The 24,290-nt window shown below is 39.0% G+C and overlaps 1 protein-coding gene across 7 annotated transcripts in view; it reads left to right on the forward strand.

Moving 5' to 3' along the window:
* INSIG2 (insulin induced gene 2) overlaps nt 1–24,290 on the forward strand; it is a 44,413-nt gene that overhangs the window by 9,692 nt on the left and 10,431 nt on the right. For 3 of the 7 annotated variants that reach the window (XR_003112232.3, XR_006542618.2, XR_006542617.2), the window contains exons 3-7: nt 5,611–5,735; nt 8,807–8,973; nt 9,219–9,318; nt 20,286–20,422; nt 20,763–20,957. Coding sequence is in view for 4 of the 7 variants with exons in the window: in XM_044924712.2 (XP_044780647.1) it covers nt 5,611–5,735; nt 8,807–8,973; nt 9,219–9,318; nt 20,286–20,396 (503 nt within the window). In the remaining 3 variants the exon portion in view is untranslated. 7 annotated transcript variants of the gene reach the window in all.

Consider the following 24,290-nt stretch of genomic DNA (forward strand, 5'->3'; position numbering starts at 1 on the left):
TATTGTGAAACTTATTGGACACTTACATAATCCCATTGTGTGGATGGAAAGGCATTTTTGTGGTAAGGTTTCAGCATGGTTTATATACTGATGTCTCACTATTTCAGTATTTACCTTAAAAGAGAACTTGTAAAGGTTATGATTCTTCATTTCCCCAGGGCTGCTTTTATTCTCTGAGAGAACAGTTGACAGTTCAAATAGACAAAGGAAAAAAGCATAAATTATATTTTATTATTCTCTGTTGTATTCAGTATCTACCAGTCCTCATGTGTTTTCCTTTCTTTCATTTACATTCAGAAGAAAAAAGTTTTCCCAACAACTTTTTCTACTTCTTTATTTTCTCCTGTAGCAGAGCTGCTGTCCCTGTACAGTAGAAGCTTTTCAGGACTTAGAAGTCTTTCCAGAATAGACAAAGGAGCAGCAGGGGAGGAAAACCCTTGTTTTATTGAGTGTCTATTAATGTTTTGGTCTCTCCCTTAATCACAGGGATTTGTAGGGCAACCTTGGGAATGAGATGTTTGCATTGTGCCTATTTTGAGGGGATGAAGAAACAGGAGAGGGTATCAGTGAGCTCAGGGTTCCATAGCAGGGAGTGGTGTGACCACATGACATCACATCATCACATGCTGGGAAAAGGCACAGAGGGAGTCACTCTTCCTCCCCTCTCTGGGTGCCTCTTTGAACCTTGCAGACTCAGTGCCTGGCCTGAAGGTACAGTGGCCTACAGTACACTGGCCTATGCTGCACCTTCTGGGAAAGGGCAGGAGAACCGGACTGAGGTTCCGTTGCACCTCCCTTACTGGGAGGAGCCCCTGGGGGTACATCTCTCCCTGTGATGTGGGCATTTTTGCCACAAACTCACATTTAGGAAGGAAAATTTCTAATGTTAATGCTACATTTCAGTCACCCTGTTCCTACTTCCCTACCTTTTCCCAACCACTGGCTTGTTCCAGTTGCCAGCTTAACCTCATATCATTTCCTGTGGAGTATTTACATTTACACTTCTTGCTTAAGTGTTTCTTCTGAAACTGGTACATTCCATGAGGTGCCCAGGCAAATGAAAGGAGAGATTCCAGTTAAGTCCACACTTGATGGTGTTGGGTAGGTCATGGTGTTTAGTAGGTAGGGACAAGGATATCAGGTTTGTGAAAGCTGCCATAGATGGAAAATAGATTCTTACGTAATTGCTGCCTCCCCCACACCCCAGCTCCCATTTTAGGGAAAGTGTTTAAAAAAGGTAAATGCTGTGAGAAACAGTGTGTACAGTTTATGTGTATATATGGTATGTATATGTTTTTGTGTATATATGTTGCTGTGCATTTTCAAAGTTCTCTTGGCTCTTATCATCTCAGATCAGAAAAACTGATAATTATCCTTTGATTTTTCTGTCCAGTAAATATCTGTAGACTGAGCAGCTACCTTCTGGAGCATCTCCAAAATCACCACTTTGTACATGTAAACTCGATTCTGGGAAATTCACTAGTGGTGTTTCCGGAGGGGCAGCTAGTAGAGAACCCTGGTAAACTCCTTTGGATCTCATTTTCCTTTTCCTGGTTCTCTGTTTTCAGTTTAATAATGGGCAGTATTTCAAGTTGGTTAACTTTTTTAACTTGCACAGAGTGTTAGAATTGGAGTTAAGAACCTCTTGAATGTGGTTGAGAGCTACAAAGGAGTATTTCTGAAGAAAAAATAGGAAAAAAAGATTATGTGGCTAAAATAACTGGAGAACTTGACTGACAAATCATTAGTAACTAGACTGTGTCTGTGCCTATGAAGTGAATATCTGATTTAAAAATGCAAAACAAACATCTTTTCTCTTGGCCCATGCAGTCAGTCACCCAGTTACTGGAGAGCCTTACAAGGCTCCTCCTTTCTCTCTCATGGCCCACATCGGGTTTCCAAGTTTTCCGTCTCTCCCTTGCCTCATCTAGGTCTAGACCCTCAACCGCTCTGCTTGGAATTTTCAGTCATTTTGTTTTTCTGCCTTGGATTTTGTCTCCCTCGCCCCCCCAAGCCCCTCCTTTCCTGTCCTGTGTTAGCCCCTCACTACTGGAAGAACGTTTGTCCCTCTATCTGGCACAAGTGTGAGGGTGTTATTTTCCCGGTAACTGTGGGAAAAGTCTCTTTATATGGCCTGTATGCTTTCCACAGGCTTTCCACCGCCTGTGGCGCTAGTGGTACAGAATCTGCCTGCCAATGCAGGGACATAAGAGGCATGGGTTCCATTCCTGGATTGGGAAGATCCCCTAGAAGGGGGTATGGTAACCCACTCCAGTATTCTTGCCTGGAGAATCCCACGGACTGGCAGGCTACAGTCCATGAGTTGCAAAGAGTTAGACACGACTAATGTGACTTAGCACATGGCCCCTGCCAGCTTGTATCCTTCTCAGAGAATTTCTGGACTCTAAAACTCTTTCTGCCTAAAGTTACCAGTTTCCAGATGATACCAGGAATTTTCTGTTGTCTGTGCTTTCCCTCAGATGCTTCCCTTTGATTAGAAAGCCCTTTACAGACCACTCAGCCGCTGAACACTCTGCCTTAAGGGTCACCTCTTCTGTGTTACTCTCCTAACAGGTTTACACCCTCCTCCCCTTGGCATACGGCAGGAAAGACGGGACCTTTGGGCCCTGTTAGTGCTGCCCCTCAGAGAAGGCAATGGCACCCCACTCCAGTACTCTTGCCTAGAAAATCCATGGATGGAGGAGCCTGGTGGGCTGCAGTCCATGGGGTTGCTAAGAGTCAGACACGACTTCACTTTCACTTTCACTTTTCACTTTTATACATTGGAGAAGGAAATGGCAACTGACTCCAGTGTTCTTGCCTGGAGAATCCCAGGGACGGGGGAGCCTGGTGGGCTGCCGTCTATGGGGTCGCACAGAGTTGGACACGACTGAAGCGACTAAGCAGCAGCAGCAGTGCTGCCCCTAACACGTTACTTGATCAAATTGTTTCTGTGGTCACTTTGGGAATGAGTCACGTCTTACTCATTTACCCTTTTTAAATCCCCAGCAAATATGAAGAACCAGACACATTGTGGGTTCTGCTTCATCTTGTTAGATGAACACATTGCTCAGCCTGTCATAGTTCTTCATGAAAGTATACCTCATTCTATGGTTGTGCTTGTTCAGCTCCCTTTCCTTGAAAAATGTTTAACTTAACTTTTTCTTTTAGTGGAGTGCTGCATTAAACACATTACCATGAAAAATAATGACTTGATGTTTTACAAACTTCTCTTGTTTTTGGTCTTGGTAGCCTACAATTAGTTACTGGGAAATAACTGAAATATACCTCAAGAAATGTGATTTTTGCTGCAGAGAACCATCTGATTAAGCAGGACTGTGTTTGCATATGGTTTTACACAGGCATGATTTTTAGTCTCTCGTGTTAAAATAAGAAACTGGAGGAAGAGGAGAAGAAGCCCAGACACATTTCTGCTGAGCTCTCAACAGTGCAGCCTTCCTGCACTGTAGATGTTGCTCTCAGACTCTGCCAAGCCTTTATTTAAAGGAAAGAAAAAAGACATTTAATGGGAAGTGACAAGCTCCCTCGAATTCTCCCTCTCAGTGAGCATCCAAGAACCATGCAGACTCGATGGATTTGATTTTTATTGGCAAATCCCAAGGTTGGCAGCGTGGCAGTTTAAATTTCTTTTTGTGTTTTTGCTTTCTCTCCTCAGTTGTCTCTCACTTGTGAGTCTGACATCACATGCATAAAAATATAGTCAATTTTACTTATTTATATTTTGCCCACACATGTCAGTACTCTCTATGTGATAATTCTCTACCTGTGGCATCAGCTGCTGAGGAAAATTGACTTGGAATGCCTGATCTTAGTTGATATCCCCAGCAACAGGCAAAGGAGGGGAAGAGGGAGCAAGAGCAAGGACCGACACATTGAGCTGCTAGTTTCATGACCCCTTGAGAACAAAAGAAGAGGTAATATTCATTCAGATATATTTCAGCTGTTAGGCATGCTTGTTGCCACTTTAACTTTGTAGAAATTTGGAAATGCTGTCAGTTAGTCTCACGGGATATTAGAGCAGAACCTTTTAAATAGGAATATAATTTGAAACTTTAAAATTTACTAGTAGTTGTTGGAGCTCTGCATTGCGGAAATGTGTTGCTAATGTCTTGATGGTCTGTGAACCATTTATCCTCAGCAAATGCCTAATCGGAAGAGCCCATTCAGTTTTGTGGATTAGAAAATGTATATGTCATTGCAACATCTCAAATCCAGATGGCATGGTGGCCGTGTGGCCTGTTTGCTATACTGTTCCATTTGTCTGCTAGCTTGTGATTTTTTTATATTAATTGATTTCATTTTTCTTTGAAGATAGAATGCATTGCTTGTGAGCTAGAGCTAACCAGTACCAGCCCAGGCAAGGGCTTCTAACCCTTTGGTTACTTAGGTTTGGGTACCATAATTTCATGATTCATTGTAGGAAATACTGGACATGTTAAGCATACTTTTCAACCAGTGTGACAGTTGTGTTTTTATTACCAAATGGCAGCGTAAACATTCTGTTTTTAGGAAGATTATCAGACTAAAGCTGCCCAGATATTTCCTATTAAATTTAGTCTGTAGAAGTACATTTTATTCATAACTTGTTGAAAAAATGTTTTGGTTCATGAAATACTCTTTTTTTTTTTTTTTTTAATGAGTAACTTAAGCATTTTAAATCCTCTCCTACCAAATGAGTAAAATGTTGAGGTTTGACAAGGATTTAAGTTAAAAATCGAATTATTATTTTTTTTTTTTAATGAGTAACTTAAGCATTTTAAATCCTCTCCTACCAAATGAGTAAAATGTTGAGGTTTGACAAGGATTTAAGTTAAAAATTGAATTACTCATAATTAATTGCACTGTTAGCTTTCAATATGTTCTTTGCAAAATGAAGAAATATTCTAAAATGATTTCTTCTGATCTTTTTAACTGTGAATTTCAGTTTTTACTGAAAACATGTGATTCCGTATACCATGTTTTCTCCATTTTTCCTCTGCAGAATGAGTCTTATGATAGATTTCTGTTGCAAGTTTCCCTGCTTTGACAAGCTGATCTAGAGTCTCATTAGAGGGCCAGGTTGAAAAGAACTGTCAGGACAAGACATTAGATGGGGGGACAGGATCCTCCATATAGCAGTATAGCCATAGCCATCTAGTAGTACTTGTGTGATGAGCTTGTGTGTGTTTACACTTCAAGCTTCTCTTTAGATTTGTGTCATTTCATGGCATGTTGCATGGGTATATAGCTTAAAAAGAACATTACTTAACTGCTAACTGGTTTGATGGTTTCCAAGTCTCAGAGATATTAGTAGTAGAAACGTGGTATGACTCATCTCTAGTCCAGTCTGTTGAATTCTGAATCGTACAATGAAATACTGTTTTGCCTGTTGTAATTGAGACTGCTGTTGTAATCATTTACAGTACTGTCTTCAGTGGTGTTATCCTCACTTTTTTTTTTCTTTTGGGAGGTAAGTTTATAGTATCAATGATTAATGTTAAGTAAGTTGAAAAGCTTTTCTAGAGAATCTTTCAAATGCTTATGATGGTTTTTGTGACCCTTAGCTTAACCGTTGGAAATGACTTAATTTTTTGCTTTTCTCTCCCACAGCTGTGATTGGGTTATTATACCCCTGCATTGACAGGCATCTAGGAGAACCACATAAGTTTAAAAGAGAATGGTCCAGTGTGATGCGGTGTGTAGCCGTCTTTGTTGGTATAAATCACGCCAGCGCTGTATCCTTTCTGCTGTGATGAGATGCGTAATAACAAGGCAGCTTCCGAGAAACCAAAGGTTAAGCAGACCCTTGCAATCTCACTGCTGTCGAATTGTGATACACCCACTTAGTCATAAAAGAACACGTGCCGCATTGTTGAAGCTTCTATGCAAGTACAGTGTGGGGTCCAGCCTTTCACTTCAATCACTCAGAAACTTTGTACATTAAAAAAAAATTTCCCTATTTTTCTTTAAATTAGGTTACTTCATTATCTTCATCTAGTTTTGCTAACTCTAACATTGAAACAGGTACATTTTCAAAGGAATTTCTTTTCTTTCTTTATTTAAGATTTGCTGGTACGGACATGTGGTGACTTGAGGTACTAGTTTTTTTTTGTTGTTGTTTTTGTTTTTTTTAATTTGAAATATATGTATATGTATATATAGTTTCTTTTTTTAAAGACTGTCATTTGTTGGTGTTAATCAACACCCACAAACCACATAAATGTTCTTAAAAGGGGCAGAAGTAGAAGTAGCCAATATAGACCTGTGTTGAAAAAGAACTTCTTTTTCCTAAGTTACATATTCTTAAAGTTTAATCATTTTAAGGATTCTGACATTTTAATTTACTGATTCATGAGTGTTTTCATAATGTTCTGGCTTGAAGGATAAAGTAACCTCTATTTCCCATCTCTCCTCTGCCTTCTACCCCCTCCCCAGAAAAAGATGTGCCCCCAAGAACAAAAGCTTTTGCCCTCAAAAGGTTTTGATCCTGTCATCCTCTCTGCCTCCTACCTGAACCCCTGTCCCTGATTTCCCTCTGTAGAAGAGGATCTGGGAAATGCTAGTTCAGTCTTCCCTTTTCTAGAAGATACGGCTTAGAAGGTGGAAGTAAAGAGACCTGTGACTCAGACTGTGAGGCTTCCTCTTGAAACTCTGTGCTGGGCTCAGTTAGCTGAAGAGAGGATGTGTCATGGGGCAAGGAGATTCCAGTGTCTCTTAACAGAAAGTGTCAAGGTGATTGTTTGGGAGAAGCTAGAGAAGAGGAACCAAGGAAAGAAGCCGAGTCCTAGATTCTGAAAACACATCTTATCTTTCTGTTCCCAGTTGTGCTGGTTCTTGGAGATCTGTGAAGCCACTGGAAAATGCCTCAGTGGCTCTTATTTTTGGTTTTTCCCTTTCTTTTTGTCTTAAAAGAGTTTCTCAACATGTTTAGTTTTGTGAAATCTTTGAGAATTAGGATTTTATAACAAACAAATCTAGTGGTTAGGAGGGCTTTAGAAAGACAGACTCATGAATATTATATCGGGAGGAAAACTTAGAAATCTAGTTCCATGTTTTCTTTATTCAGATAAGAGAAGGGAAAGCTCTAGAGATTCGGTACTTGGCTAAGTAATTCATACTGCAAGGCTGTGCCAGAGCCGAGTCCAGACCCTGGAGGTCCTGGTGCGTCTAGGAACTTTGCTTTTCTGACCCAGGAGCCCTACAAGTGTGTAAATTCATCTCTGTCTGCTGGATTAGACCTTTCTATTGTAGACAGTTCAGTTCTTTTTAAGTTGAGAAATTTAAATAACCTTTTCTGGAATTTAAAAGATTTACATGTCTATTTTAAATTCTTTGCTTTGGTGGTTCTTTTCTTCCTCGCTAAATGAAATCCTTAAATATAACCATCTCACCTGTTCTGTTCATCCTTTAAGCAAAATCCAAAATGTTTACAAATTTTATAACACAGACTTAATATTAGGTTGCTTAGACTTTAGAAAGTCACATTGTAATATTTTTAAGATTGATGTTTTTACCTGTTCCCTGGAAGTCTCCTTATTTTGCTTTGCCTCTTGTGACAAAGTTAATTTAGTTAGCAAAGATAGAACCAGTTAATGTTGAACTCCACTCATTACAAGAGTGTTTATTACATAGAGAAATCAGAGAACTCAAGCATTTTTTTGGAGTCGGAGGTTTAAAAGCCTCTAAAGAATGAAAGCTTTTTCAGAAAGCATACCCATAGACTATAGGTTTCTTTATAAATCAAGCCTAAACAAGGACTGATTTTGAGTGGTCCTTGACTGCTGAGACATAAGAAGGCTGGGTGTTCAGGGTACCCACTGGTTGGGTGGGAGAGGGGGGATGGTGGTATACAGCTTGGTGTTAAAGGAAGTGGAAAATGGTTTTATATGCATTTTTGGAGCTTGTTCTCTCTTTTCTGTAGTTGCAGCATGGCCAGTTAGTTTGGCAAGATATGTAGTCTCCTCTGGGGAGCTGAATATAGAGCCAAGATGTGGCCTTTGGGATATAGATAATGCCCTTTTAATGATACTTGAAATTAATTCCTTTAGTGTAATCCTCTGGCAAAGAAATTAGAAAATTGAATTTATAAAGCTTCATTTTGCCCAGAGATTTTGGAGTAGAAAAGGGCTGTATATTTGTGAATAGATGCTTAAGTAGGTGACGGAAATAAAATATCATTTGTCCTATACCAGAAAGTCTCAGGAACCAAAATAGCTTGGCAGGTTGGAAGATAATGTTCACTTCAAGGCTTTCTCCTCAACAAATTAAAACTAGAACAGTTGACATAATAGAAAGGGATAGTGTGTCCTTGGTACTCTTGTTTCTGAACTGCATTATTATAAAATGTGTCTGTCAGTAAATCATAGAGAGACTGTGGTACCCTGTTAAATAGCTGTCAACTCTTCTATTTTCAAGTTCCTGTATGATTCTCAAACAATTCTAAACCTGTTTGAGAAGTAATAGTGGTTTCCATTTTAGCAAAAGTGTGTGCCTTTAGCAATATTTGTATTTTGAAGCTTCCAGTTACATTTTTTTGCGAAGAAAGCATTTCTTAAATAATGGGTCTGATCTGATAATTGGAAATGTATATACTGTGCTAGTTTTTGGAGAGATTGCATGTCACATCAGTAAGATCTATTAGTGAAGTATCATGCCATCATAGTTTTAATCCTCTCTAGTCTTGTGCATTGTATTAAAAAGTTGAATGCACTCTAGTCTCAACATTAACATCTCTTATTTTAGAAAAATGAACAGATGATATTATTTGGTTACAAATTTTAAGATGACTCTTTAACACTGATCTCAGAAAGTGGATTTTGATAACAACATACAGTTGTCTCTCACACTGGCTGCACTATCCATTGGATTGTGGTGGACTTTTGATAGATCTAGAAGTGGTTTTGGCCTTGGAGTAGGAATTGCTTTCTTGGCAACTCTGGTCACTCAACTGCTAGTCTATAATGGTGTTTATCAGTAAGTATTGTTTTTGGTGCTTTTATCCTAAAATAATGATAAGTGAATTCAGAATTGAGTTTTTTTTTTTAATTTTATTTTATTTTTAAACTTTACATAATTGTATTAGTTTTGCCACACATCAAAATGAATCTGGCATTAGCCACTTTAATTTTCAGAGTAACTTATTTCCATTGTAATTATCTTAATACTGTCATTGTACTTACTTCCTTTGTGAGTTGTTAAAAATTTTTCTGTTATTCTAGATATACATCTCCAGATTTTCTCTATGTTCGTTCTTGGTTACCATGTATATTTTTTGCTGGAGGCATAACAATGGGAAACATTGGTCGACAACTGGCAATGGTAAGCTCATGCTTATTTAGTCACCTTTCTGTTTTCAAGATGTAAGATAAATTTTCTCCAAAGGGCAGTGGAATAAATCACTTGGAAGAATTTAATCACAAGTGTATTAAAAAATACAAAGAACCTCTGGATAGAAAATCTAAAATATGTTACTGATAGGTGAGATGATTTATCCTCCAATTTTTATTAATTATTTTACTCCTCTATACAGTTCTACTCCATAAAAAAGGGACAGTTTTAAAAGTGAGAAGAGGCACTATTTATAATAATGTTGCTACAGTAGATATAAATTAGGACTATTTCAGCAAATCAAGATGTTTGATCACTTTAATTAAGAAGGAAAAGGACATTGTTGATAAGCCCAGCCATAGATGTCAAGTCAAAAGGAGTAGCATTCAGATGCCACAGCACTTTCATGAATAAGTGCTGTCACTTTTACCATTTTAGCCACCTGAGAGAATTGAGTGGTTTACAATGCTAGATTTGGTAACCTAACCTCCCAGTTATCCTAAATCCATTGGTTTACTTTATTTTGAATTATGGGTATACATTTGTATAGCTGAAGGAATGATGCTAAAGCTGAAACTCCAGTACTTTGGCCACCTCATGCAAAGAGTTGACTCATTGGAAAAGACTCTGATGCTGGGAGGGATTGGGCTCAGTAGGAGAAGGGGACGACAGAAGATGAAATGGCTGGATGGCATCACTGACTCGATGGACGTGAGTCTGAGTGAACTCCGGGAGTTGGTGATGGACAGGGAGGCCTGGCGTGCTGCGATTCATGGGGTCTCAAAGAGTCGGACACGACTGAGCGACTGATCTGATCTGATCTGATCTGATTTCTAAACTATTGTTTTGATTTGAAGCTTTTGCTAATATAGTAGATTTTTTCTTTTCAATTTTAAAGTTATTTGAAAAAATATCTGAATTTATGATATTAGTCCTGTCCTTAAGTGCGTGATGTTTCCTTTGCTTGTATGCCTTAGTGAGCGCACAAAGAAATATATTTTGCCTCCTTTTATATTGTAGGATTGATCTAAATTATATACTGTTGTCATTTGCTTGTAATGCAGAAATCTCATTTTTTCCTGCTTTTGGCTATGCCTCTAGAATGTGAATTTTCTTTTTTCCTATCATAATGGTCATTTAATCTTAATAGTTGTGCAACTCTCGGATTCTTCGAGGAGTACAGTGGGCATATGCTAATAAACTATTACATTTATACCTTTTTAGTTTATATGGAAATTGCTATTCAAAATCAACTTACTCTGTTAACCTTTTAACCTTTTAATTTTTACAGTATGAATGTAAAGTTATTGCAGAAAAATCTCATCAAGAATGAAGAAGGCAGAAATATATCTTTTGTACAGAAAAGCAAGATGAAAAAGGCATGCAAATGATAGATAGACCAACAAAACTTCGGACTATAAAATTGCCAGGATGCAGTTTTTCCGTTGATTGGTGTGTGTATATACACACACACACACACACACACACATACATACACATATATATACACACATACATATGTTACTGCAATCTGTGATTGCTTCATCTGTAAATCAAGTACAAGCCTTTATGTATTTGACTTAAATAACTGTAAAATATATATATGCTATATTAAAAAACATGTTGATTAATAGATGACATTTTTAAATTAATTTTTTTGGTATACCATATATCGTATCACAGTGTTAATGTGCCAAAATAATTCCATTACCGTCATGCAGACTATAAGAGTGCTTTGAACAATTTATAAAGTTGATGAAATAAAATGTGAGGAAAGCCAAAAAAAAAAAGCAAATGGAAAGCTGGTATATTCTCTTTCACTTACTGTTGTGCCTTTTTATTTTTCTAATTACAGCAGTGTGAGTTATGGGTGCCCTAATGTGTGGTTAGTTTCTATTTTAATGTCATCTCGAAGAGCTTTGGGTGTTTAAATATATGATGAAAAAGAACTTCCATGGAATATTTGCAAACCTGAATTACTAGAGAGAGTTCAGAGTAATTTTTTGTTTTGACCGATTTTACTGGAGGTGAAAAGTGACAAGCAGGAGAGTTTATCAGCATTAAATTGTTTTGAGTCTAAATCTAGAAATTTAAAGTAGGGACCACTGAATAATTTAACTGGAATAAATATGCTTTAGAAATACAAAAAGACCTTCTGCAGTGCCATAGTGTTAAGTAATATTAACTGTCAATTACAATGTAGTATTCTACTACTTTTGTACATGGAATGTATAAGAAACCCCAAACAGGTCCAAGTGAAATTTCTACTTCTCTTGGGTTCTATAATCTATTGGATTCTATAAAGTAAACCATTTGAGCTGGGCTGCATCATATGATTTATTGTCAGTGGATTGCCATCTGGGGAGTGGATGGGCACATGGTGTCCTATGTATTCATGTGCTCATTAGTGAACAGTTCAGGAATGTATTATTTAAGACTGAATTGGGATGGCATACTGTGCACATTAAAGATCCCAATAATAGTTTCATGCATATCTTTCCAACAGCTGGAGCCTTTGAAGTATGATTTAAATATACTCTTAAATTTTTCTCCAATTTTTATATTTTTTGAAATAGATGGCATTTATCTGATACACAAAGGCAAAATCTTCTGCTTACTCTGGAAGCGTGTGTGTTTGTGTTTGTATGTGTCTGTATGTGTTGGATTGAATGAGGGAGAGAATGTATATGTGTGTGTGTGTCTGTGTGTGTGTGTGTGCGCGTGCGTGCTGCTTTTGTAATGTCAACTAGATATTTTTTCATTTTTTATTTTAAAACCATCGCTATCAGACTGAGATGTTATATGCCAAACTTTAATCTGCTCTTATGTTTTAAGGCTGAAAGTATGAAAATCCTGATTTCATATTGAATATATGTACACAATCTTAACTGTAGTGGTGGTAAACATGCTACTATAATTTATTATTCTGTCTTCCAGATAATGTTATTCATTTAGAACAAATAAGGTATATTTTTAGAATCAACTTTGTAAGCACTATAAATCTTTAATAAGTTATAAGGTCTATGATGTGTTTACTTTGGAAATTGCTGTTTAAAGCAAGATGTATTAAATACATAATTATCATCTTGGTTAAGAGTCTTTTTTTCTTCTTTGTGGTTAATCTTAGAATTTTACTACTGAGGATTAATTTAATAAAATTTAACATGTATGGTTGAATTTATTAAGAAAAATGAAGGAAACTAGTATTAGTATTACAGGAACTGAATAATTATTACTTTAAGTTCTTGAATTATTTTCCTATCACCTAGAAAACAAGAAAAGGTGTTTCTGACAAAAATAATATTGTTTTGATATTTTGATAAGTATATTATATTTTTTTTCTTGGCAATGGAAGAAGATGGTAAATGTATTTTAATACGGATGTATAGGCAGTGCTTCCTGGCATTTATTATTTAAAGTGTCAAATGTTGACTAGTTGAAAACTGAAACTTAAAATTCTATGAAAGCTCAAGCAAATAATTAAAATTAACTAGCAAGAACACTGGTCATACTGTTGTTATAATCTTTATTTGTTTGCACTGAACTACTTTACCCTCATTGAGGTCATTGAGTCCTCTCTGTGGTGCATCTATTTCACACATCCAGGGGAAATCCAGATTGGGTCAACATCATTAAATACTTCCCTAGTCTTTTGGCTCACTTACCTGGATAATGACATAATGTTGTTTGTAAGGTAATTCTGCAAGTGATGGTCCATGAATAGTAGAGTCTTAGCTTTGTGTGTATGAAAAAGTCATTCTTGAAGAGCAGTTTAGCAGGCCATAGAATCTAGGTTCAGTCTCCCCCCAGTCCCACCATTTTGAAGACTTTTTTTAACTTGTCTTCTGTCATCTAATGTTGCAGATGACAAGTCTCCTATTAGTGTAATTTTCTTCCTTTTGTAGGTAATCTGTCTTGTCTTTCCAAGAGCTTTTTCATGAATTTCCCTTTATCCTTGAGGTTATTTGGTACTTCCCTGGTAGCTCAGATGGTAAAGAATCAACCTACAGTGTGAGAGACCTGGGTTCAATCCCTGGGTTGGAAAGATCCCGTGGAGAAGGGAATGGCAACCCACTCCAGTATTCTTGCCTGAAGAATTATAAAGACAGAGGACCCTAGTGGGCTACAGTCATGCGGTTGCAAAAAATCGGGCATGAATGAGTGACTAACAGTAACATGTCTTGTCTCTCTAGGCACTTTTTCATAAATTTACCTTTATCCTTGAGGTTATTTCACTTTTATTTGTTTCATTTTTAAATTTGTTTTCATTTTTCTTGCTTAGTATTCAGTATGCACTTTCATTCTGTGGGCTCATATCTGGAAATTTTAAAGTCTGAGTGCATGTTAGAGTCCTCTGGAGTCTTATAAAAATATGCTGATCGTGAATCCCACTCTCAGAGACTCTTAATGTATTATAATTGACCTGAGGTGTGCTCTGAGCATTAGGAGATTCATAAGTTCCCCATGTGATTCTAATTTGCAGCCCAGGTTGCCTCTCACAGGTGTAGATACATGTAATATAAGGTGGAGGTTCTGGGTGAGAGAGAGGTAGTGACTTTGCAAATGACAAGTGAGGAACGCATTGAGGTACATTTTGGATTAAATCATGTGAACTTGTTTACTTGGGTATAAGTTTTTAGGAAGGAGAAATGTGAAAGGTGAGTTTCCTTTCTTGGAAAAGTAAGTAGATGGTATTTCCGTAAACCAAAAGAGGAATGCAGAAAAGTAGATGAATAGATAAGAGTTTGATTTGATATATTGAGGTTGAGATGTGTAGAAGGCACCTGGGAAAGAGGATTATATGCAGTTGGATATTTGAGTCTGTGTTATTGGATGTAATGAGGGAGTCATCAGCATATGACAGTAATAAATGCAGCTGTAGGAGTGGATGAGATCACCTAGGGAGCATGTTACAGTGAAAAGAAGGAGATCTGAGGCATACTGGCCTGTGGGCAGAAAGCTGGTGAAGGAGATGAAAGGGTTGTGGTCAGAAGTAGGAAGGAAACAGAAGAGTGATCTGGAAGCCAAAATAGGAGGGAATTTCAGGCACGGTAACTGGTAGGATGAAGTGCAATTGAAAGGAATAATTGACTTCGTAAGAACAGGAAGTAATACCTTATTGTTCTATGTTGACAAATAGTTTTTTTCTAACCTATTTTACCTTAACATTTAGAGTATATCATTGTATACTAATAACTCACAAAATATATTTGAGAAAAGCCTGATCATATGTTGTTTCCCTGGTGGCTCAGACAGTAAGGAGTCTGCCTGCAATGCAGGAGACTCAGGTTTGATCCCTGGATTGGGAAGATCCCCTGCAGAAGAAAATGGCTACGCACTCCAGTATTCTTGCCTGGAGAATTCTATGGCCAGATGAGCCTGGCAGGCTACAGTCCATGGGGTCTCAAAGAGTTGGACGTGACTGAGTGACTATCACTGATGATGTACTGTCATTTGTTAAGAGTGAGGGTAGCTGGGGCAACTAGAGAACTTTGGAAGAATGGTGGAGATTTGGGATGTAACTATGAAGAATGGGCTTAGGACCTGACATGAAGCAAAGAAAGACTTTTCAGATAGTTCTGAGGCCATCAAGGACCCAGGTAAGGCTAGAGATCAGATGTTTGCAGCAGAGCCAATTGACATGATTATGTCATGTCCAAATGGGCTAGTAGCCCAGGGGTTAGGCCATTTGTGATGGAGTATATTGAGTCTAGTGGAGAGATTGTTGGTAGACATGGCACAAAGTTTTGTGGAAGATTAATGGAGGCTCCTAATGCAACATTAAGAGATTTATTGTGGGATCCAGATGAACTGAGGAAGGAAGTTGGATCAGCAGTGCTAACTTGGCAGCATGGGAGAACAGTGAAGGTGAAAGGACAGCAAGTCTGAGGAGGCCAAAGACCCTGTTTGATGGGAAGGGTGATCGGCTTGGGGTTTGCAGTCAGAGGAATTTAGTGGCTCATTTCAAGATCTCGAGGTCCAAGATGTGATCTGAACAACTGTATTTCCATAGTTCACAGAAGTGGGTGGAGGTCCAAGGCCTGGGTGACCAGCTGTTGGTAGCAGTATGGATGCTACTGAAACGATTGATCCCAGAGGCTGGGTGGAAAGGAAGGTCTTGTCTGTAGTCCTAATGCCCATTTGAGTGAAACAGCTTATCCAAATGCTTGATTGTATTGGAATTCTAATTAGAGTCCCTTCCTCTCTTTATGTGCTTATTTTTAGTTGTTTCAACATCCTAGGTGATCCAAAAGCTCATGCTGTTTAGGAGTAAATCCTATTGATCCTGTTTAATCAGAGATCATCTCTTTAATTCTGTATAATTTTTTTTTCTCTCTTTGTTGTTACTATTCCTTTGTTCACCTTCTCTGGTCTTCTGAAATTCTTCTGTTTGGGAGATCTTTGATATGTTCCTGTTTTCTATATACCCCTTAGCTTTTCTCTGTTGTGGTTACATTCTGGAAGAATTACTTAACTGGAACTTCCAGCTCAGTGAATTGCTCTTCAGCTGTGCCCATTCAGTGTTCAGCCTGTCCATTGAATTTTTAATTTCAGTGATAACAATTTAAATTTCCAAGATCTCTGTTTTTGGGCGGTGTATATATGTGGTCATTCTTGCATTTTCTGAGGATATTAATTAATCTAAAGTTCTAAACTCTTCCAAAGAGCAGGGAAGGGCAGGATGAGCCTGTGCTCAGTCTGTCTGTGGGTGTGAGCGCTCCCCAGTCTACCTTAGGCCCCCTCCCAGGCCTCTCTGAACTTAGTGCTCACACAGCTTGCATCTGGCAACAAACACTGTGTCTGTCTGGTCCAAGATGGTCAGTAGAAGTGTGAAGGGGTTGGCCACATGGCTACTTCTGTAGGAAGACTCCTAGCTCACAAGGTCTGTTGCCCTTGGTATTTTGGGCTCCATGCATAAGCCATCTCTGGTTTCATTTTTAGCACATCTTTTCCTTGAGTGAACTGTGATTTTTCTCTGTCTGTCTGCCTCAGTTGTTTTCTTGCTTTCATGGATTCCTTGTAGTGGCTAGTCCATGGAGAATACTTCTCCTTACCTGGCAGTATAGTGGATTCCTTTTCCTTTTGAAAATCTTTTGTTGTTTCTGTGGATTTGGGGTAGGTGGGAGAAGCTACAACTTGACCAGTCTGCCGCCCTGATTCAATCATCCTCACTATTTTTTTATACCATAAAATCTTACCATCTGCCTGATCATTTCATTTGTCTTTACATTTCAAAAACTCAGTTTAGTTGGGAACTGAGATAAATGGATTAAGTCAGTGGTTTCTTACTTGGTCTCAATAAAAATTGGAGTATGGAAGTTTTGTTTTCTCCTCCTTGAAATACATTTATTGAGTTCACTGAGATAATCGTGGCAGGAAGGGTAAGTATCCTGATATCACTTTCTTTATGCCTCCCTTCTTTTTATCACTGATGAAATCTGTGAAACCTGTCATCTTTCTTTGTGATTTACAAGACAGACTTTTCCAGGATATGTCAACTGTTCTGAAGACAATGTTGTTAAGGATCAGCTTTAGCAGATCAGATAGATAATGATGTGCCTGTGAAAGACTGGGCTATTGATGAGCCTCGTGTTGAAACTGATTGCCATATATGGGCAATTTTTCCCTTTCACTGTTGCCCTGGTTGTGCTGTTTATGAGAATGTTCATGAACAAGGGACAGTTTTGATTTTAAATCAAAATTCTATGCCAGCACAAGAGTGTTCTATTCTGCTTTGCCATGGTAGGATTTTTAACTGCCAGTTGTTCTGTGGCTTCCCCCAAAGGTGGGCTTTAAAAGTAATGAGTGCATAGAAAACATTTCCATTTAAAATAGTCCTTTTATTACTGTTCTGAAATTAATAAATTCATTTAGTACTACTGTGTTTCCATGAGTTTGTTCCATTCGCAGGATTTTGTCTCTCTTTGAAACACGTTTTGAGTAACTTATACAGAATGTGATCATGGACCAATTCATTGTGATGAGCAATTGAGCAGAATCTAAGTGTTGAATCTGTTTGTTTTAGAAGAAAAGTTTCTAAAATGTATTCCCTGGAAATTTCTGCCATTGAATGAAACTCATTTCTATTCCCTTTGTAGTCATCACATGTCACTCCTAGATCTCCCGGAAATGTCTGCTCAACCAAGTTATGACAGTGGCAGTTCTGTTTTTAAACAGTTCCTTCTGCTTTGACAAAACCTTGAGATTTTGCAGCAGGATATTACAGGAAGACAGACTGCTGCCCCATCATCTTAGGATCAACTGGAAGCAGCTGCTGTGCTCAGTCTCCACACACTGGGCTTGGGAAGGCTGCACACTGATAAATTGAACATGAAGGTTAAAGATATTTGTAAACACAAATCTTTGTGGAATTTTCTATGCCTCAGATCTGTCCAGGAGGGAAAAGCAGGTGAGGATATGTTAAAGTGATTGTTTCCAGAATATATGTAAAATTCATAATAAAGTTGAGTCAAATTCAACTTTTTCCCCCCCCAGAAAAAATGAATTAGTGATCCTTAAGTCTTTGTTAGGATGAGTTCTGTTCCTGTGGCCCTGGCTAACCACAGAGAGGCCGGAATGTGTGATCCTTCCCTTGACAGACAGGAGGACCAAATACTGGTAATCACTGGCAAGGCCTACAACAGCTGTTTTAAAGTGTTTTGTAGCACTCTCTTCCCACTAGAATATTTTTCTTCATAAATGATTCATAGTGAACACAAATACAAGACAATGAAAAATTTTGGAGTGTTAAAATTTTGCGGGAGAAGGGGATGTCAGAGGATGAGATGTTTGGATGGCATCACTGACTTGATGGACATGAGTCTGAGTAAGCTCTGGGAGTTGATGATGTACAGGGAAGCCTGGTGTGCTGAAGTCCATGGGGTTGCAAAGAGTCGGACAGGACTGAGTGACTGAACTGACTGAAAATTACAGTCTTTAAAAAATACATAAAATATAAACTTTGTATCCATGTCTTGGAACAGAGGGGAAGAAGGAAGAATTCTACTTTTGTCTTTTCCTATCATCTGAAAGTGAGAGGGTGTGGGAAATTATTCGTTCCCTTAGTGCTTCCTACAAATGTTGCTGCCACCCCTGGCAGACACTCATCAGCTTTTTTACACTCATCAGCAGTTTTACAGCTGCCAACTTCCATGATTTTCTGAATGGCAGAGCAGGATTTCAAAGTTGGGTCTAACTTTGCTCCAACAGCCAAGGATTCTCACCACCACATGGTACTGTCCCTACAAGTCCCTGCAAGCTGTTTTGCCTGTGCATTTCCAGCAGAATCCCAAGACCATTGCCAAGTGTCTTGGCACCAAGGCACCTCTGACATGAATACACCTTGAGTTCGCAGATGTATGTTTAACATGTTTACTTCCCTCTGGGATCCGGGTTCTCTAGTCAACAAAAGTGTTCTTAGAGAATCTGATGACTTCAGCCATGGGGGAATGCCTGAACTTGGACCTGAAGCCTCTCTAGATAGCAGACTTTCTACTCTAGCCTCTATGGGCACAGTCGCATATGGAAATCTGACAGCATAGAAAGGATGTGTTAACAGGTTTTGACTTCTGACCTTTAAGTTCAGTCTGAGAGAAGTCTGTGTGAGTTATTGTGCTTGCTGGTCTAGTTTTTGATGTGCTTGTAATATAAATACTGGCCTGGTGGGATCCATCCATGCACACGGTTTGTATAGATGGTAAGTTCTGTTAGAGTAAGAACAGGATGTTTATAAGGTAGCCAGGAAAGGCATCTGGAAGGCAAGGGCACAGGTACTGATTAGTCAGATCATCTTGAGGAGGGGAGGACAGTTCTCTTGGGCATGAGATGAACAGGAAAACCACATGGACAGACAGACAGGTGGATGTACTCTGAAGACTCCAAAGGTGGGTCTGGACATAGTGAAGATTGCAGGTAAAGGAAGTGGTGGGAGGTAGGACCTAAAACAGGGCTTCACTTCACTCTGGGGTTTTTAAAATATTTTTTTTTTTACCTATTTTTGGCCGCATTGATCTTTGTTGCTGTGCAGGCTTCTCTAGTTGTGGCAGGCAGGGGCTACTCTCTAGTGTGCGTGGGCTTTCACTGCTGTGGCTTCTCCTGTTGTGGAGCACAGACTAGGATGGATGGGCTTCAGTAGTTGTGGCTCCTGAGCTCTAGCGTACAGGCTCAGTAGTTGTGGCCACTGGGCTTATTTGTTCCCAGGCATGTAGTATCTTCATGGACTGGGGTCGAACCTGTGTCCCCTGCATTGGCAGACAGATTCTTAGCCCCTGGACCACCAAAGAAGTCCCTCACTTTGATATTTAAATGGCTCCCAAAGAGCTTATAGGCAGGGTGTGCTCTGCTTAGGGGGACCCCCACCTGCCTGTGGGGCTACTTGTGGGAGTCCTGCAAGTTGGGGCTGCCCCGTCTAGCACAACTCAGAGAATTCCCATTAGCATCAGACTTTTACTGAAAAAGAACATCCTGTGGCTAATGAAGGTGTGATCTTGAGGTTGAGCAGAATCAGGAAAGAGCCTTGGAAATGAGTCAAACTCAAGCTTGAACACCTGAGGAGTTATTTACCAACTGGAACCCCAGGCAAGGGGCTTCGCAGGTGGCTCAGCAGTAAACAATCCACCTGCCAGTGCAGGAGATGCAGGTTTGATCCCTGGGTGGGGAAGAACCCCTGAAGGAAATGGCAACCCACTCCAGTGTTCTTACCTGGAGAATCCCATGGACAGAGGAGCCTGGTGGGCTACAGTCTATGGGGTCACAAAAGAGTTGGATGTGACTTAGTGACTAAACAACAACAACCCTGGACAAGTCCCCCAAGCTCTTGAAATTTCAGTTTTTCCATCTCTGAAATGAAGATACACTACCACCTTCCTTAGAGGTATGTTAACATTAAACACAGTAATATGTAAACAGGTGTCCAGTGAGATATTAGTTCTCTTGTCCCTCCTGTTTGTTCACTTCAGAGTACAAGTTCTGCACCAGCATGTGGACATCCCCTCTGTATCAGGAAAACTCCCTTCATGTTTCCATTGAAATGGAAGGAAGCAGGATGCAGGAATCCACGACACCGATAACTACCGTCCACAGCTTCCCTCACCAGGTTAGTCAACAGTGAGCTGGTCCCTAGGGAAGCAGGAGAGAATGCTTGCTGGTTATCGTCATTCTGAGAAATTGTTTGGCAGGAGGTTTGGCCAGGTTGGGCTGCGGTGTCATCCAGGGAGGGAAGCTCAGGGGAGGTGCCACAGGACGGCATGAGGGAAGGAAGGATGCGGGAAGCAGGAGATGGGTTTTGTCAGCATCTTATTCTTGCCTGGGGACGACGGCTCTGTCCTCATACTTTATAGTGTCACAACCATGAGAGCGCACTTGCCCGAAGGAGGACTTAGGTTTTAATTAGCCGCATGACACCTGATCTCTAACCTATCAGTCCATTTCTCCAGGCCTCATCTTTTCAGATTATTTTTGCCTGTGTCCGCCACTTGCCTGTGCCTTTCATATGTATCAGAAGGAAATCACCAAACAGCCTGGGAATCCTATTACCAGACCTCAGGATATTAATTGTCGAGTTCTCCCCAACGGTTACACAAGTGCTGAAGAAGTGGTTCTCTTTCAATAGTGTCTTGTCAAAATGCCAGGTACAGTTTGTTTTTGACATTTGCTGCTACTGTTAAATAATAGTCTTGCTTCTGTCATAGCTAATGTTGACTTGAAGGCATTTGGAGGGCATTTCTCAACTCCAGCCTTAACAGTGAGACCTGGGTCTTGACAGATATTTTTTCTTGCTTGCCCAAGGCAACTGAATGTAAGGTTTGCAACCTTTGCTTTTCTAACCTCAAGAAAATTTCAAATGGGCATACATCATTTAAAACTTCAGATCTCATTGTGCACATGTGCTTGTACTCATAGCCCTAAACACCTACACACATGTACAAGTTGAAGTTCTTGAAGTTTTGCCATCCTGAGAATGACATTTACATCAATTAAATAGTATCCTGTTTTAAGATCCCTTAAATCCTGGCTGTTCTTAGTAAACCTTTATTTGTTAGAATGTCATACTTCATTACAGAGCTCTTTAAAATCGCTAAACGGTTTTATTGTTTCTGTATTTGCAATGGAGCAAACCCAGCAAGCACTGTGTGCCATCTGTCAGAGGATCAGGGCTCTCCACACACAGAACTTTCTTCTGTTTGAAATTTATGTGACTTTCCCCCATTTTTGTGTGGAGGCGTCTTTTGAATTTTTCCTTCAGTGTCTTATAGACCAATGTGTAGAGATCTCCTAATGGGTTCATCATTCCTGAGATGCTCACCATTTATGAGGGAAAAGAGGGGAAAATAAGAAAAAAATTGGGCAGCGCAAGCGAGAACTGTGGAAGAATTCTGTGGAATTGTGCAAGAGCTGGCATCATTTGTATGTGAAGGGGCCAAGAACCGCACAGTTGGTTTCAAAATAAATACCAAAGGAGTGGTTAATAGACAAATCTGTTTTGCAGTTTCAGAAAAATAGAAGCACAGCAGTCATTAGGGCATCTTGGGTTTGGAATTTTGTATGGGGAGCCATAGATTGTAAATCTAATGGATAAGTGTCCACCATGTCCAGCTACACATTTTCTTCCACTACACCTGTGTCACAAAATTGATCTTCAAGTTTTGAAAAACTATTTTTAGAGATTTCCAAAATTATAAAATCTGAGCATATGAATTATTGTACTGTCATCTTTCACTCACTCTCTCTCTCTCTGCTTTTATCCTAAGTTTATTTGGGAGGCTAGTTTTAGATGGCAGCCATTTTTCTTCTTCTGAGATCAATATGGATTCATTTAAAATCAAGATGTGATTATCCCATGATGACTCGTATAATATTACATAGCAACTTAACTGCATTATAAGATTCAAGGAAAAGAATGACGGAGCTAGAAGAGACCCTAAAAATCATCATGGGCAGCCCAATCGTCATTTTACAGAACTCACGGTGGTTAAGTGCTTGTCCCCGGTCACAGAGCCAATTAGTAGCAGAATGAGACATTTCAGTAGCTTTAACAGGGCATTAACATTTCAATTCATGAAAAATGTAGATTTAATTTTATAACTCTGCAAGATTTATGGCAATGTTGACAACTGGTAGAAAAGGGACATTCATGAATTATGAATGTATCTGTTATAATGGGAAATTATTTGTTGCCTTAAGTAATAGCTGGTACATAATAACACTGAGTATCTATTATATGATTTACATATACCACCTCATTTAATTATCCCATTAAAGCTATGATATAAATACTATTATCTATAATATAATATGAAGAAACAAAGGCTTATCCAGATTACACATAACTAGCCAACATCATGCAAGTAGATGCTAAACTGAGGGTAATTCCAAGCCCTCGTCCTTCCCAGGCTGAAAGATGCAGATCTTTACTGTCTGTACTGTCAAAACAGAAATATGTTAATAGAACCTATTTCTTTTTTTAAAATTAATTTTTACTGAAGTGTAGTTGCTTTATAATATTGTGTTAGTTTCTACTCTACAGCAAAGTGAATCAGCTATATGTATACATACATCCCTTCTTTTTTTGGATTTCCTTCCCCCAAATTGATTTATTTCTATGAAATGTTAAATGTGGTACTAAAACATACATGGGAAAATCATGCCCTTACCCTCTCTAAACAGTTTTAAATTTTAGTTGGAGCAATGAACAACTTCAGTGGTGCCACTCTTGGCTAAGAAATAGATTCTGAGCATGAGATTTATTATTTTGTGATGAAATAAATTGGATATCTTGAAAGAAAAGCTATGGGAGAAGATTATTTGCATCATGACTTATTATTAGAGATATTTTTAAATCTAAGAATTGGGTTATTCCCTTAATGAAGAAACAGGATGAAAAGCATTTCTTATCAAATACATTTTCATTTATCACTTAAATTTGACCTCCTATGTCATCCAGTGTGTTTAATTTTAAAATTAAAGTTGGTATAATGAAAAATTTAAAATATTGTTGGCATGTCCACAGAAGAATAACAAGGAAATGAACATTTTCTAAATTTCCATTAGACTTTCATGTGAAAAAAATCACAAGCATTATTTAAGAAGTTGGAAGTGATTTCTGTAGATTATCACTTATATTTTGACATTAATGACTTTAATGAAGACAGGACAGATTTAGGCTAATTATGAGATCAAACTTCTAATTAGTGAATATAAATGAAGAGGTTAATGACTTCCTCTCACTCTGCCCACCTTTACCTCTGCAAAGAATTGTCTCACATACCACAGTGAACTCCATGCCTTCCTGAGCAAGCCCTACCTAATAAGGCCAATCAGGAGTCTAGAGCAATGAGGTCAGGTCAGGAATGGGGTTGACTCAGTGGAATCCGGGGCTGATGGTTTACAGCATTTGGGACTTTCAGGGATAGGCATGACAGAATGTTGTTGTTGTTTAGTGTTTAAGTCATGCCCAGCTCTTTTGCGATCCCAAGGACTGTAGCCTGCCAGGTTCCTCTATCCATGGGATTTTCCAGGCAAGAATACTGGAATGAGTTGCCATTTCCTTTTTCAGGGGATCTTCCCATCTCAGGGATCAAACTGCATCTCCTGCATTGGCAGGTAGATTCTTTTATCACTGAGCCACTAGGGAAGCCTGCCTGACAGAATACCTGGTTCAAAATGACTTAAGCAAAAATGAAAGTTATTGGCTCATGAAACTAACAAGCAAGACTGGCTTCACATGCAGCCAGGAATCAGGTAGCAAAAACTACCATCAGAGCACAGCTTCTTTCCATTTTCTCTGTGTCTACTGTATTGACATGAGGCTAGGGCTTTACAAGGCTAGATGGTGTTGGCAGCTCCAGCCTCAAGTCCTTCCCATGCATGTCCTGTCTCTCAGGAGATTCTGCTAAAGTCTCAGAAAATTTTTGGCTCTGGTCAGGTCAGGTATCCCTTGCCACACCAATCTCAAGGCTGGTTCT

This window comes from Bubalus bubalis, chromosome 2 (assembly GCF_019923935.1).
Source record: "Bubalus bubalis isolate 160015118507 breed Murrah chromosome 2, NDDB_SH_1, whole genome shotgun sequence".
Classification (NCBI taxonomy): Eukaryota; Metazoa; Chordata; class Mammalia; order Artiodactyla; family Bovidae; genus Bubalus; species Bubalus bubalis.